This window comes from Gobius niger (assembly GCF_951799975.1).
Source record: "Gobius niger genome assembly, chromosome: 18".
In the NCBI taxonomy this organism is placed as follows: Eukaryota; Metazoa; Chordata; class Actinopteri; order Gobiiformes; family Gobiidae; genus Gobius; species Gobius niger.
Window position 1 is genome coordinate 14,570,334 of NC_136869.1, and position 16,864 is coordinate 14,587,197.

The 16,864-nt window shown below is 43.3% G+C and overlaps 2 protein-coding genes across 2 annotated transcripts; one reads left to right on the forward strand and one right to left on the reverse strand.

Annotated features, from left to right (window-relative positions):
* Positions 1–2,185: 2,185 nt before the first annotated feature.
* On the reverse strand, positions 2,186–10,976 carry ppp1r16a (protein phosphatase 1, regulatory subunit 16A). Its single transcript, XM_079576186.1, has 11 exons — positions 10,891–10,976; positions 5,757–6,674; positions 5,314–5,384; positions 4,915–5,060; positions 4,736–4,839; positions 4,510–4,634; positions 4,313–4,438; positions 3,811–3,886; positions 3,566–3,695; positions 3,322–3,481; positions 2,186–2,901 (listed from the first exon to the last, which is right to left on the reverse strand). The coding sequence occupies exons 2-11, from the start codon at positions 6,001–6,003 to the stop codon at positions 2,371–2,373; spliced, it is 1,716 nt and encodes a 571-aa protein (XP_079432312.1). The 5' UTR covers positions 6,004–6,674; positions 10,891–10,976; the 3' UTR covers positions 2,186–2,370.
* Positions 10,977–14,027: 3,051 nt separating this feature from the next.
* Positions 14,028–16,008, forward strand: foxh1 (forkhead box H1; the record flags this gene model as incomplete). The annotated part of the gene is made up of 3 exons (XM_079576388.1): positions 14,028–14,495; positions 14,874–14,978; positions 15,064–16,008. 3 exons carry the CDS (start codon positions 14,028–14,030, stop codon positions 16,006–16,008), a joined length of 1,518 nt encoding a protein of 505 aa, XP_079432514.1.
* Positions 16,009–16,864: the final 856 nt, after the last annotated feature.

Here is a 16,864-nt window from a genome sequence, read left to right on the forward strand (position 1 = left end):
GGCTTTCTGTTCCTTACACTTACAGAAATATTTAGGCCTTTTCGCGGTAAGTGGAACTAACAACAGGCACTTGGATTTTCCAGAACAACAAACATCCCACACAAGACATTAAGGCGTTACAACATGCCCTGCTGCAAAGGGAATAGACTCATATTATCGCAGATAGAAAGGTTTTATCTTTTGAAAAATGGAGATTACTAATGACAGGGTGGAACTTCCAGAAGCTGCACGCCTGCTTTTGGAAAAGGGAATTTGCATATCTTTTGTTTGGGCTGCTACACGAGTTTGTGAAGGAAGGGGACAGAATGTGTGCTTGGAAAACAACCCAGATGTCTGTGGGGAACTTTGGAAAGACATTTGATATCCCAAACTAAAAGGGTCCAGAATTCAGCATGTGACAGCCACCGTACATGTGAACATAGTTAAGGCAGTCAGGAGACAGTTTGTCCTATTACACTAGTGCCCTATTTATAAGCTCTGGGTTTGGACCAGATACATCATGTAATATAGAAATCGGACTAACTTTAGATTAAGGTAAATACCAGCTATTAAAGGAGGCAGCTCACAATGATATAGGGCTGGGACGATACACACGGATCACATTAGGGCCGATCCATTGTTGAGATACAGTAAGTAATAGGGCTGGGACGATCCACTTTTGTCACGATCCGATACATATCACGATACTCCGGGGCCGATACTTGCGTTACAGTAAGTTATTATAGTAAGAAATATGTTTACCTTTAAATGTGTAAAAAGAAAACACTCATCTGTCCAAAGTTTAGAAACCAAATGCCATTTGACATTTTATTAAGTGTTAAAGGGGCTGGATGCAAGTTGGCCATTTTATACTCACTACTGCCACCTCAGGTCACACGTGTAACTGCACCTTCTATATTAAGCTCGTGCATGACGGCGACACCTTTTTAAGTGACAGTGCAGGATTATAGAGGCAGTTGTGGTGAACAGGTCTGGGCTCATTCTACACATTAGGACATGGCTGGAACATGTAGGGGGAGGAAAATACATAATTTTAACATGTTTAAACTCCCTATAGTCCCCACAAAGGAGTGATAAAAATGCCTCTAAACCTCAGCACTTGTTTCAACACTTTAGTCTGTGCTTTCACTCTCTCTTTACCTCTCTCAGTTCCTTCTCCAGCTGCACCGCTCTCTGCACTATCGGTCCAAGTATTGAAAGTATTATGATACTTGTTATTGAAGCAAAAAGTATTCCGATCTGATGTTTTATCCCAGCCCTAATAGTTACACATACAGGGTTTCAATTTTTAAAACACAGCTGATGGTGTCTGCAAAAAGAAAGCAGGGACTGGGTTGTTATAACTTACTCTTGTCAGCAAAGTTATCATGAAGAAGAATCACAAACATTTTTACTGATATATTCTTGCAATAAACCCACAGCAAGATGCCCACGTGAAAGATGTAACCTCGTGTAACCTATTTGGAATTGGAGGAGCACAAACATGACCAGAGAGGGGGCTGCATAAGTTGCAGTTGCTCGCGGATACCACAAGAGGGAGACAAAAGACAAGTGAGTGAATGAGACCAGTCTACTCTGAAAACAAAGCAGTTTTATCATAATTTTCTCTGAATCAGGGTTTAAGTAAAAATGATTCAAATGGATACAGCGTGTACAGATATAGTTCAGCCTGGTGGGGTGCTCATGAGGGACACAGTGCAAGAAGTGCAAACCAGTTTTCATTTCACAAAAGGCACCGACTTCACCATAAACTTCATTGGTCAGTCAAAGCCTGGCCAAACACATGTGTTTAAAAATGCTACTGAACAAATAAGAGTGCAGTGTTCATGGGCTGAAAAAAAAATAAATCCAAAATGATACAAATATAGCAAGAAAAAAAAGCTTTAGACCATTTTGATAACAAAACCGTGATCATCTTTACAATCAAACATTATTGCTCTTTATAAATAGAAACATCATTCTTCTTATAAATAAAACTGATTGTCCGAATATGAAAAATAAACTATTTCTGAGAAAATAGATTTCATGATTGAGTCTGTAAATTGTTATCTTAAAATACTAATAATGCAAGTGAAAAATGTAAAAGGTACTAAATACAGGTGCACCTCAAAAAAATGGAAAAAAAATTGTGCATTTAATATATATATTCATTATAACTATCCATAAATACATAGCTTAGCCTTTGCGTTATAAGATAGATGTACTTGTGCTGATCCATGACGACATACTGACCTTATTGTTTTTGAATTGAAAAATTGAAATGCACCTGTACAATCTGCTCATCAGTGAAATGGTTTGGAGATCCAACTTTACTTGGCATGTGGCCACCGGCGTCGGAGCCACTTTGAAGCTTTGTCTAAATGTCTTCATCTACATGAGTCCGCAGCACGGCTCCTTGTTTTTGGACTGTTCCTCCTCCGGGGCTCGTAGTTTCAGCAGAGGAGGGTCTCCGCTGGCGGGGGTAAAGTACACTTGACTAAGGGGGGCGACCTGCTCTATCGCCGCCGTCTCTGTGGGCTCTTCCTGGGGCTGGTGGGTCGACGCCTCCACGGGAAGCACGGCGGGCTCCTCTTCCAGCGGAGGGGGCAGAGGGGGCTGAGGCGCCGGGTACTTGTTGAGCTTGGCCGCTGCTCTTTGGCGTTTCAGGTCGGCTAACGTGTGGTGGGATCTCTCTCGGCTGATATTGTCCACTCCCTCAGCGTCTGCGGACCCTAAATCGGACTCAGGGGGGGCGCTGAGCTGGTAAGAGGCGCTACGGTCCATAATCCCTCCCCCGGTCCACAGCTCTCCCGGGACAGAGGAGGCTAAAGATACAGAGGTCTCCCCGTTCTCTCCTCCAGGCATGATCTTTCTGTCCGCGGCCTCGAGCTCCTCGAGACGTGAGGTGGCTCCAGTGGCCATCTGCAACGCACAAAAAGCAGCAGTTTTACTTCATTGATCTTACGAAAGTAAAGAGATTCACTCAGAGTCACTTCAAATGTTTAGCCACTTTTGTCTCCTTTGCAAAACAGTTTGTTTCCCCTCAATGTCGCCTTGTAGTTTGTTTGCTTTTAATGTTACCTGTTGCTGCTCAGTAAATGTCTGTCATTTTATGGTGTGTACTTATTTAGAACATGTTAGGTCCTCCAGGCTATTGACTGAGCAAACAAATGAGCCTTCACGTTGGTCATGGCCTTGTTAGTTCAGACTTTTTTCCTTTACGTCTCAGAGAGCATTCGAATATTGTAGTATAGTGATTAATTCATCCCATTATAACAATATCAACAGCATTACAACCAATCACAGAGCACAGAACAGTTCTCCCAATGCATTGTGTTTCACCATGGCTTGTAGATGCAGCTCGTTGTCCGTCTGTCTGTCCTCGTCGTCGTCTTGAGGCTCGAGCGTCCGGCCGCGCTCCTGCCACACCATGGCCTCTTTCCGATGCTCTCGCCGGTACAGGCTGGAGCGCTCGTTCACACTCACGCGCCGCACCACCTTCCTACGGGCACAAACGCAGTGGCCGACAGTGAGCACATGAGCTTTAATAAAGGACTTCTCCATGTGTTCGCTCTTGCTCTCTCACCCCCGGCTGCCCGTGCTGGAGACCCTCCTCTGCAGAGTGCCCTTCTGTCGGTCCTGGCTCTTCACAATGGCATCGTGTTTGTGCTTGAGGTCCATGAGTTTGGCTCGGACCTCCTCGTCCATACAGACATCTGCAAGACGTGGTAAAGGTGATTATAGAGTTGACTTTGGAGCAATGGAAAGGCCAAAACAGAATGCATTGAAACTTTTTAGATGTAGAAGGAGCCGAAGCTTCTTGTTACTTACCCAACGGCGTTTCATCCAGGGACGACTTGGCATTTAAATCAGCCCCGTGAGCAACTAGCAGCTCCACCATTTGGATCTAGAACAAACAAATTAATAAATGTAAATCACTTTTAACCTCTTAACCGAGCACATTTACTCCAGTTTGGCTTTGACCTAATCTAAAAGCTCCTTGAAAAAAGTGTCAAAACAGCAACAAAAACGTGACGTAAATGAGGAAAAGTGCAGAAAAAAACATCAAAAGACAAAGCAAAACAGGCAACAAAAATGTGATGAAAAAAACATAAAAATGCGTAGCACAAGTAAGATCAATGTGACGAAAATGCAAGGAGAAATCTTTTTCAAGTTTTGTAGGTCTTAGCTTTCAAATGAGGCGTTACACTGGCCTAGAGGCTGTAACCTTTTAGATTTGGATATAGCTGAACTGGAGAAAATGCGCTCAGTTTAAGCGAGGGTTAAGAGGTTAAGGTGTGAGGAGTATGGCTGTGATTGTGTTGTGACTGACTTGTCCCCAGCAGGAAGCAGCATGGAGTGGCGTCCAGCCGTCCGAGTCCTTCACCTCAATCTGCGGGCTTTGCTCCAGCAGCTGCTCCGCCACAGACACGTAGCCGTTGGCAGACGCGATATGAAGCTAGAAAGTATCGCGTGGATTAGTATCGTGATTTTTACAGGCTGTTTTGTAGACAGTGTCCAGTGTCTTACCAGTGCTGTGCCATTATCGTCCTGAGCATTTAAATCTGCTCCATTTTGAATCATGGCATTGAGATCGGCCAACATGGTCTTCTCTTTTGCGCCTCTGCATTCGTCGATACGGTCCTGAGTTATACCTATAGGACGCAGACACAATCAGGAAGTGCTCTGTACAGCGACATACTCATTTAACAAAGCAGCTTGTTTCTTGCTAATTCAGCGGTCGTGTGGGACTGACCCTGTTCAGCCATAGCCATCTCCAGCAGCTCCAGAGTGGCCTCATCTTCACAGAGGTCATAAGGCATGTTTCCATCAGCGTTCACCCCCAGAAGGTCTGCTCCACTACGAAAAGACAACGCCACAGTAAATCAAAGGAGCTGGATAGCGAGGGAAGTGACAAAGAAGGACTTAACTCACGCCTGAATGAGGATCTGCACTAGCCCGGTGTGCCCACAGGTGGCAGCAGCGTGCAGCGGGGTCCACAGCTCACTGTCACAGGCGTTCACACAGGCACCAGCGTCCAGCAGGCACTGCACCACGTCCACAAAGTCATCTATGCAGCACTGAAATAACAGGGGGTTTAATAAATGAGTTACATTTTCAAACATGTGGGTCATCAAGTAAAACTATACAACTTCTTTAATGAGTTAAAAGGATCAGAGCCAACTGGTAAAAGCAAACTGTTGACCATTACTTTAGTGAACATAATCTCTGCACTGAAAGGTCCTCTGAAGTAGTTTATTTAGCAGATAAACACTGGAGGGGGAGATGCTGCAACATGACGACAGAAATGAATTATGCTGTGGTACAGCTCACCTGGTGTAAGGCAGTGAGTCCATCCTCATTGTACAGATCTGGACTCACACCTTTGTTCAGCAGCTCCCTCACTACAAAACAACACAATATTATTATTACAGTTAAAATATACTATAATACTTGGTAATGCTTAGATGCTATTTCCCCATGAACTGAAACATCCTGTTGGTTTGAGTTTAACCCACACAAGAGCTTCACAATGAACTTAAAAGATTTGCTTTTATGATAAGCCTTGATCCAGAGAACAAAAAGCTATTGAAGGCTAAGAGCCGAGCCCATTATAGTTATCATGTGACCTTTTCAGACTGAATTACCGTGAATCACTTGTTAGGGAGAACAACAGCTGTGAATGGTTAGAACAATGTTTTGTGATGCACAGCGAGACTGGATCAACACCTACATGACAGATATTGTGCGTATCCATTATGTTAGGTTTACTCTACCTTCTTGTACGTCGTTTCGAGCAGCTGCATCCAGCAGGGTCACAGCACTAGGAAAAGTGACTTTCGAGGTGCGAGTCTTTTTCTTATCAGCTTTGGCTCTGGACCCTCTCACTGCATCCTTCTCCATCTGAGTCCAGGCTTTGAGCTGCTGCGCCCGGCGCTTCTGGGCATGTTTCAGCCGCTCGGTGGCACTTAGACGGCCGATCGTGGCCATCTCCGCCACCAGCTCATTGTGATCCGCTGCCATGCTGTTAGCAGTGGCAGATTTCTGTCCCGATATAAAATATATCCAGCTCTGCCAAGCCTTTTGTGTCTTTGAAACGGCCCTAAGTCCAGGCCAAGTGGGCCTGAAACGGCTTCAGTAGTTCACAGGTTTATGTATAAAAATGTATACGGTCCATAAACAGTTTGCAAGAGGTACAAGAAAGACCAAAGGGGAACTCATGTAACATAAACTCTACGTCCCATCTTTAAGACATGATCCTTTATCTTTCCAAAGGGAATGCATCAGAGGAGGGCTGAACCACAGACACAGTGGTTTGAAACAGTCTGTCAGTCTTCCCATCCATTTCAATAGGCCACAATCCACAGACAGGCACCATAAGTCTGAATCAGGATGCCATCTTTAGTCCACAGTCTGGGAAACACAGCGGTGGAGGAACTGGTCCTTGAGGATCCATTTAGGAAATGTAGAGAGAGAAATCTTTAACTTGATGGATTCAAACCAGGACCGTCAAACTATGAAGTAATAATGGGCTTTGTGCAAGTTGTAACACAGTGTTAGCTCCAATAAAATAATTCATCGTCTGAAATCTGCTGATTGCAACAGTGGAAGACTTCCCATTAGAGACTGAGGGGAAAGGTCGGAGGACTGGTCGCAGACAGCCAGGTCTGACGCTCCTAATTGTCGGTCTGCATCTGTAAGCAGAAGGAGAGAGGGACACATGTAAATGAAAAGTGCAATGTTACTGCATAATGCACACATGATGCTCCTGTTATCTTTAACCCTATGAGCTCTGCCTGCTCCCTCCTGTCCCACTCCTCACCCGGGGAAATCCGAGACGCAGCCAAGCTTTTCATTAATGATTGACACAGTGGCAGCGCTCACACTTGGAAGTAGCTAGCACAGACTGTAACATCCAAAAGTCTGCTTCTAGTCGTCAATAGTAGCACTCATCTGGTTAACCGAAGGCAGGAGCTCCGGTCTCGTTCCCTTTTATTCACTTCCCAGGTGCGTTCGGAGGCTTTCACACTCGACTCCTTCCAGGCTACTCATTCAATATTTAGGGCCAGGCCAGCGAGCGCTCAGGGGAAGGTCAACTAGAGGCACTCAGCGAAATAGCAAGTGAGCGACAAGAGCGGAGTCCCAGTCACACAAGCATTACCGTAACCCCCAGTGTCTCCATCAACTCTAATGTCTGACACACTGTTTGTTCAGTGTGGTCCAAGACTGTGCACAAAAGCTTTATGGATCGGCGTTGGGTTTCACTACGTATCTATTCTGGGATACATGACCTTTCGACCTTTGATGAGACAACAATGTCAGGATTTCCTTAGCACTCCCGTGACCAATCGACTGCATAAATCCAAAGAGCACTTTTTAGGAGGAATGCACTTTATTAATCCACAGAAACTGCCACAGTCCAAAAGTGAATGGGAAGCCTGTACGAGGACTCAGAGTGCTGTTTTGTTGTATGTGTCAAAATCCATTTATCATGTTATTTCACCTAATCTTTTAAAATTATAATCCTAAATAGGGCTGCAATATATTGGCGCACTATCACAATATAATGAAAGGTTTGCAGAAGAAAAGCATAGTTAGAACTTCACTTCACATCCAGACTGAGCTTCCCCTGTGATTATGTGCTATATTCTGCAGAGAATCCTGAAGCCACAGAGACCTCAGTGGTGACCAGTGCCTCAGATCTGAGTCAAAGTCAATTAGTGGACAGCATCAGGGGAAGAGGCTGAAGCTCCGTCACAGACACTATGGTGTTTACTCCTGTTTGGAGCGGGTAAACAAACAGCTCAAGGTGTCATGACCCACGAACCATCTCCTTATGAAAGAAGGAATGTACAACAGTAGGAGAAAATATAATAGTTATTCTAAGACTTGAAACAGCAACACATACTGTACAATATCTGTGTTTTTAAGCAACCGTGCTCTTACAGGTCAACTTTTCCACCTGTGAGTGAAAAGGAAGCTCACAGCCTCTGCACTCAGCCTCTGACGTGAATAGACTTCTATGAACAGCACACACAGGTTAAGTGTTCATCGAGAGGGCGGGTCAGAAACCAAACAGAACCGCAGTGACTAAACCTCTACTTTAGGATAATATGTACACGTGACATGTACAACAACATTTCATTGTCGTAATTAAGTCAGTTTGACCCCACCCAAGCGAAATGATGTTCTCTTAACTTCATGCTGTTGAAATCCCTTTCATTTCATATTCAACATTACCCACAGTGTGGCCAATAATGTGACCAAAACACTGTATCATTTATGTCGCAAGTTAAAAGGGACTATACAGAGTTTAAGAATGTTAAAATTATGTATTTTCCTCCCCCTACATCAGGGATCTTCTACCAGTAGCTCGCCAAAGACTTTCTACATCTCTATACGCATGACAACTCAACTTTTAGATGCATTTTCTGTTTGTTCTGAACATGCTGAACACAATCTGTGAACAGTTGGGTCAATATTGTAAAGTATAAGCACTAAACTCAAGTCATTTTCTTTGAAATTCAATCTTGGCAACTAATTCTCCAGGGTGTAGTCCACCTAAGTTGCATTTTAGTGTTGTTGAAGCACGAGTAGCTCTCCGACGTTCTGGTTGTGTAAAAGTAGCTCGCCGGGTGAAAAAGGTAGGAGACCCCTGCCCTACATGTTCCAGCCATGTCCTAAAGTGTAGAATGAGCCCAGACCTGTTCACCACAACTGCCTCTAAAATCCTGCACTGTCACTCAAAAAGTTGTTGCTTCGGGTCTGAATTGCTCCTTTAAAGTTGTATCCAAAGCTTCATATACATAATGTGTCCGCACTTTGCCAGAAATCAATAAAAGCCATATTGAATTACCTATGGCTGGCTGCATAAATGTTTTGCAATTTAATTAAAATTGTGATTTCAACAAAGACCTGCTACAACCTGCTAACCCTGTAGTTCAAACCTTTACAAACCAGCCCTGAAATGCATGTTTTTGTTTAGCTGTTCATATTTTAGGCTCCTCCCAAATGTGCATCTTGATTTGAATCACAAATATAGTTGCAATTAGATACTGTTTTGTTATTGCACAGGCCTGCGTGGATCAATGAAAGATTCAGCATTATGAGTAACAGGCCACAGCATGTTGTAATCAGGCTATAAATAAATGTGGCCTATATATGATGGTGCAGGAAAACGTCATAAACATCCACGCTCATTAAACTACAGCCTGTGCATAACACACTGTCGTCACGGTCAGCTTTGGAGCGATTAGAAGTTGTTGCTGACTCACTTCATCTGGGCGATTCTGCGTGACCTGGGTCGGTATGCGAGAGCTGCTGCCAATGATTTGCTTCCAAACTATGCAAATATTGTAACTCTGATTGAGCAGGGCGGGAGAAAAAGAGAGGAAAATTAGAAGGAGAGAGAGCAAGGGAGTTGGCCACAGTAAGTCGTGTCATGTGTAAAGCTTTGAGCGGCTTATACACAGTAGCAGTCATAAATGGGTGAGGCCAAAGCAGTGGAAAGTTGTAAACGTGTTCAGCTCAATCACAACCAGCAGTTTGTTGTCTTAAGTAGAACAAATATCTAATGTTTTAATGGAGGGGAAAAGCTCTTATTAAAGAATGCCTGGCTCTAATCCAACACCTTTTGCTTTTGTTTACCATTATACTGTAGATCTAGAGCTGTAACCATACAGTACATTGTTACCCTTTAATACTGACATGAGCCTTACTGTGATTCAGAGTCTCTCGTATGATTTGTATCAAAGAGCAGGATGTAGTCAGAGCACTAAGGATTCAGAGCGAAATAATATTGAAACAAGGAATGTCAGGGAGAGGAAACATGAAGATAAGCCCCTTCTCTCAAGTGGGTTTGGCAGCAGAACGAAGACGAAGAAATGGAGAAACATCCTCCCCACGAGCATCTCTGTACGTCATGTTGTACTTGGACACCTTCATGTAGAATTTCACACTGGATCATGCGCTGTTGTTTTACTGCAAAATGGGGATGTTTTCTGTAACTACATCTCAATAAAAAAAACATGTAGAACTGATTCTTTCCGGTTACAGATCATACTTAAAGGGAAAATGTCATGTTTTTAAACATTGTAAAGTTACTATGCAAATATGATGTGTACTTTGAACAAACAAAGCCCTTGGTAGGAAGTCTGGTCTTCCCAGAATAAAGTTTTATCAGTATTTAAGCCAAAATACAGGCTTCATGGTGTGGATGCATACAATCCCAGACAACCCACGACAAAGTTTGTGTCTTGGCCGAGGGTCAGTAGATCAGTAATGCAGTAATATTACACTAAAGTTTAAGGCTACACTGAACCCATGAGCTTTAGCCAGGACTGTAAATGTTTCCAACAGACAGATAACACTTGTACTTTGACTCGTAAATTATAACAAAAGTAATAAATTATGTGTTTTCTATAACCTCACGCTTAGTTTACATTTATGGCTGAGCATAGTCATGTATATCAGGGTCATACAGAGCCTGTCATCGCACGAACATTTCTGCGCACCTCGGTCCATGATGATGGATTACCTGTAGCTGCTGCTTAGCTTAACCTAGCGGGTCAGCTCAACAGGTGCTTGTCCAGCAGGTAACACGCTGTGACCAATCCACTGCCACTCTCATGAAATCCCGTCTTTCATCACATCAAATTACACAAAAGTAACTTAACTGTAACAACTTTGCGCATATCGATGTAGACACCTGTAGGTCCGTTAGCACTGCCGCCGCCGTAGCCCCAGGTTAGCTTCTTCCTCCTCCAGGCTGCAACCAGAGCCGCACCGGTAATTTACATGTTACGTTGCGTCGTTGTAAAACATTAACTTAAATTCTCTGGAGATCACTGGCATAAACCAATCAAAACTACATTATGCTACAATCTTAAAGCGGTGGTGAGTTGTTCTTACCTGTTGATCATAGAGTCCCGTAAGAGACTGAATGAGCCGCTGTCCCACAGTCTCGAGCCGCGACCAGAGCCAGTCCCCATAACAACCGCTCACCCCTGCACCTTCACACAGCGGCCACTGGGGGGCGGCAGTCTGCAGAAACGTCTCTGATGTGCCTGATTAAAGCACTTGAATGGAATTGTTCATTAAGCCTTTATCATTTGAGAAAAGTAGCCTACAGATTTACATAACATGTGTTGTGATTTGATCTAAATGTCATTTAAAACGTTATCCGAGTTAGTTTACTGCAGATGAACAAGAACCTATAGTTAGTTTGTTAGTCTGTTGCGATTCTGTTTTTTAAAATCTATTCATTTTGTCAAACACATAATTGCAAATTTATTATAGCAATAATATCAATAAAATACAAGTCCAATATTTAACTTACACACATTAAATTGACACTGAGGAAACACTGCACAAGTACAAACATGTCTTGGTGTATCATTATTGACTCTTGTTTGTTGACTCATTGTGATTTGTGACTGAACCAGATCGACCATCCACTCCATGTTGGTTAATCCAAAGCTCCTTGTAGCTTTGCCTTTGGGAACCAGTGGCTAATATCCAAAAACAGACTTGCACTGATGAGCTCTGAGATCAGCTGCCTCCTGCTGTGAGCGAGCCACACAATATACTCAGGATATCAACAAGAAACAACACAGGGGCACTGAGTATTATTGGACATTTGGGTTATGTTATGACACATTTTCTTTAATGACTATATAAAATCATAATGATGCTCATGGTGATTTGCACCAACAATTCTGTTCAATTATAACATACTGCAATTCAACTATTGAACTTCTTTGCATTACCTTTCCTCTGATGATGCATGCCTTTGCATGTTATAGACTGGTACAAATGACATTTTCTTAAACAACAAAATATAATCATAATTGTATGGGGTTCAACAAATCTATTCCATTGTTCAGGGATTAAATGTTTTGATAACTTTTACTTTTTGATGATGCCTGTGCATGTTTTGGCTTGGCCTAAGGGAACAAAGAGGGATTCATACGTACATAAAAAACAATATAAAAAGATATTGCAAAGTCACAATTAAAGCAAAATGTAACTTTTTTCTTCTCTATCCGAGTGTGGGTGACTCTTGGGCCAGCTTAGATGGGATTTGTCCAGACACAGTCGGCCCAATGTGAACAGCCTTGTTGTGGAAAGCATCCTATTCATACGGCTCTCTATTCTTCTCATGCTAATCCAGGGAAAACCTGTTAGGCCGCTCTCCAGCAGGAAGAGATGGATTGACACTTAGTATTTAAATGAGCCCTCCTACAGAAAAATGGATATCTCTGATCACTGAGCATGTGACTGGTTTACCTGTACATGTGTCAGACAACAAAAGGCATATTAAATACATCTACAAACCAGCACCTGGAGACAACTTCAACTTGGTAGAAAATGGTCATTATTATCTTAACTTGTTTTTTTGTCTTTTGTGATATTTTTAATTTTTATTATTATTAATTTTACATTTCAATCCACAATGATAAAGTTTAGATTTGTATGTTTTGGATGAAACCACTAGAGGGGGACAGTTCGCGCATGGGCCGTGTGTGCGCACTAATTGATGCAGGTGTTGCTGAATGTGAGTCGCCGAAAACTTTGAAATGAGTGGGTAAGTGTGGTCTAAATAAACTGAAGGGGATACATAAAAATAAAACAAACAAAAACAAAGCTGTGGGAAATGAAACAAGGGGCCAAATGCGCCAACATTGACCTGACAAAGACAAAAGTAGATTTGCAGACACAGCTTTTTAATCTTTTTATATCTGGTGTGACAAACGATCATACTTAAATAAAAGTCACAATGAAGCGGCGCGTGTAGGCTGATAGTTGGCCTATGGGAAACGTATTGTATTTTGTTGATTCTTGTGCTTAATAACTGGTTTTATTGAAACTCTGTAGAATATTCCATTCCCCCAAAACACGATTGTCCAGGTATGAGGTGTGAATGGTTTAGGTTGTAAGCGCCTGAATTCACACCGGTGCTTTGTATTTCCTCACATGCAAAGTAGGTTCTTTGCAAAAGGAACAGGCCCTGCATTTTGCCAACGGGGTTTCTTCTAATCCAACTTGTTTTCACGGTCTTGCTGGGAAGCGAGAGCTTGCACATTAGCACTACGTTAAGTTTGGACAAAAGACACGCATTCCCGAAACTTTAGGATTTAAGGTGTGAATGGATTTGTGCGCAGGGAGAGAGCGACGCTGCGCGCAAAACGGCGCCGCGCCATTGGCCTAAAATTAAACTCAGGATAGATCTGCTCTCGAATAAGTCAGGCTACAAAGTATGACAAGTGAGTCAAACAACTGTATTTCAAGCGTTCGTTTTTTTTGCAGTAGCCTAATAGTCTGTAGATTTTATTTCTATGTGTTTTTCTGTAAAGAAAGAAAGAAAAAGACTAATGTGTGTTGCGTCTTTCTTCCTACTTGTTTATTTGCCAATTCTTTTGTATATTCTGTTAGAAAGTGTTGATTGCACATTAAATTAAATACTCAACCCATTGTGTGGATTTTTATTTCTAATTGACCTACAATCCAAAGCATTTAAGCATTCAACCACCCGCTCTGTTCCATTCACGCACACGTTTTTCCTTAATGGTTTAGAAGTGAAAAAACCCACAACGCTCCCTGACGATCTGTTGTGCTTAATTTAAAAAAATAACACTAATAATTCTACAATAAATGTAGTAATAAGTTCTAGTCGAATTGCAACATGTTGGATATTTTCCGCGCGTTTACTTTCGGTTTTCTGTGCGTAAAACTATAACTGCACAAAGATGATAGTCCTTGTACTGCTTGTATGTACATACATGCCCAATAAGTTGTATTTGCATGTGTATTGTTGCCCCCACTTTGTACAAATCCCCTCCCCACCCCCCGCGGTGATCACTCTTTCTGTTCACAGATAACGCCTCGATTACGCTGCGGGATTTACATGAAACTGTTAATTGTTTGCTCTTCAAATAGAGCCAGCCTGGAGCCAACAGTCTGTCAGAAGTTAAGGACCGGCCCTGCAGTGCCACCCCCTGCCCCCTCTTCCACGGCTGCACTATTGCGAGCGAGCACCGCTGATCAGCATGACAAAACACTGGCCAGAGCCCAGCCTCTTGGCACCACCCGCTCTGCTCCACCTGGGAGATCGTCAAGACCATCAACTTGACATCCCCAGACATGCTCATCACACAGCGCGTCCTCACCACGGGCTCGCACGGATAGCTCCTGCCCAGCACTGGTCGTCTTCTCACCGGCCTCACGCGTGTCAACCTCGGCTGCAGGACGGTCACCCGCCTCGCTCTCAGCACCTTCCTTCAACTTTCATGGAGAGCGCGGTGGCCCCGGAGTCGCTGTACCCACAACCCGACGATGTGGACTTTAAAAAGGACACAATTAAACGGGATCCGTGGAATAATGAACAGAAGAAGAGCAGCAAAGGCGCAGGAAAGAAGAAGAACTATCAGAGATACCCGAAGCCTCCGTACTCCTATCTGGCTATGATTGCGATGGTAATCCAGCGCTCCCCAGAGAAGAAACTTACGCTTTCTGAGGTAAACGAGTTTGACAGTTTTCATTATTAAATGTCTTTTCTTTTCAAAGCTCATTTGAATGGCGCACAACTTTACGCACATTTTTTCCTGTCCACGCGCAAGGCTTTGGTTTGCTTTGTGTCAAATTACCCTGAGCTCTGTGTACAGTTACAGTGACACTAAACAGTTACATCGCACTGACACTTGCCTGCCATCATTATCAGCTTTGTTTTGATAAGGTTTCTCTCTGGTGAAACCAGGCCCTGAATCTATCAGAACAAAGATAAGATAAAGATCCAGCATGTATACTTTCAATTATTGTTTTATCTCACTTTAATTCATTCATTAGAAAAATATTTAGTTTTTAAAATAATCATAAATGTACTAATTTACCCTCAGATCTTGAAGGAGATCAGCACACTTTTCCCATTTTTCAAAGGAAATTACAAGGGATGGCGGGACTCTGTGCGACACAACCTGTCTTCATATGACTGCTTTGTCAAGGTTTGTATATTTATTCTCTTAGCATCTTTTTTATAATGATTTCATACACATTTTATAGATATCATCTCATTTTCTCTGCTCACAGGTCCTGAAGGACCCAGCTAAGCCTCAGGGTAAAGGAAACTTTTGGGCTGTGGAGTTAAGTCGAATTCCTTTGGAGCTTCTGAAGAGGCAGAATACGGCCGTCTCTCGACAGGATGAGACCATCTTTGCTCAGGACCTGGCCCCGTACATCCTGCAGGGGCAGAAGATTGAACCGATGGTGACGCCCCCTGAGCATGTCACCTCACTACCCGCTATGCGCTCCAGAAACCTCTCCCCGCCCCAGGATGACATGTTTCGGCCCAAACTGGACTCGTCCTTTGCCATAGACTCCCTTCTGCACAGCTTCAGGCCGTCTAGTGCCACAGGAGAGGTGGAAGTGTCTAAAGAGTGTTGGGGCGATGTGGAGCGCTCCCGAGGCTCCCCACCACGCCCACGATATGCCTCCTCTGCCCGCAGTGCCTCTGCCAGCTCTGCCAGTCCCGCATCCTCCTCCTCTGAGGATGAGTGGAGGGGGGTGTCCCTCCCGGGGAAACGTGTTCAAGATGAAGCTGAATCAGACTGTTACGAGGAGTACAAACCAGCGCACAAATCTGCCCGAAGGGAAACAGTGGCACCTCCATGGGAGCTGCCAACCTCCTATGCCAAATATGCTCCTCCAAACGCTGTGGCCCCGCCCAGTATGCGTTTCAATGGGGGTCCACTCATGCCTCTTCATGGTGGGCTCCCTATTTATGGTTATGGCAGCTCGCCTGTTGCACCAGGACACTTCCTGGGGCACACATACTGGCCAATACTTCCCAACGGACGGGTGTCTGTTCAAGCCCCTCCGCTCATCATGGACCTGGACAATATGCTCCAATCTGTGCCTCCAAACAAGAGTGTGTTTGACGTCCTGGTGCCGCCAAACCAGAACTCACACCATCAGCCGCCCGGTCACTACACGCTGCAAAACGGACCGTCACTGAACAGATATCCTCAATATTGACCCCTGAGACCGGCAGAGAAGCTTTATGGACCAACCCTTTAACTGTAATACAGTCTGATATTCAGATGTGAAATACATGCTTTTAATGCATCATTATTTACTGTATAACCAAACATGGAACTACCTCAGTCTGAAACGACCAGCATGTATTTCCACAGACTCTTTGCACTGCCAGGTTACCTGCACTGTTTTTAATGTCGTTTGCCAGTTGTGACTCTTGTTGTTGGTCCTATGGATGTCAGTGACAGTGAGCAGTGTTATTTATTGTATTGTAAATTGTAGCAAAAAACAAAACACTACCTCATCTTTTATAATGAACTTTAATTGCTGATCTCTTTGCACTATTCTGATGTGATTTTCAACGTCAAACCTCAGCAGGTGAATGTAATGATTTTCTTCTTTTTGTGCCTTTTTTTAAATGGTGTTTAAAAGTGTTGTAATCTGCTTGTTCAGAAGAAAAAAGATTTTACATAAATGCTGTTTATTTTTAACGTGTTTGACTGTTTTTTTTTAAAGATTGTAAATTCAACCACACTTTAGACCAGGGGTCACCAACCTTTTTTCAGCTGAGGGCTACTTTAGGAGCATTAAGTTGTCCGAGGGCTACCAGTAAAAAATAAATCCTAAATACTTAAATGTACACTGTTCACTTATAGGATATTGATCCCATATTATATTAAAATAGCTTTATTTTAAACTCATACTGAGTCACAAGAACAGAAATAACTGTAATTTTAAGAATCAGATTCAAGAAACTGAAGTGTTTTACACCTCAGAAAAAGTCCCAAGGGCTACTGGGCATGCCTCAAAGGGCCCCTTGGTGCCCGCGGGCCCCACGTTGGTGACCCCTGCTTTA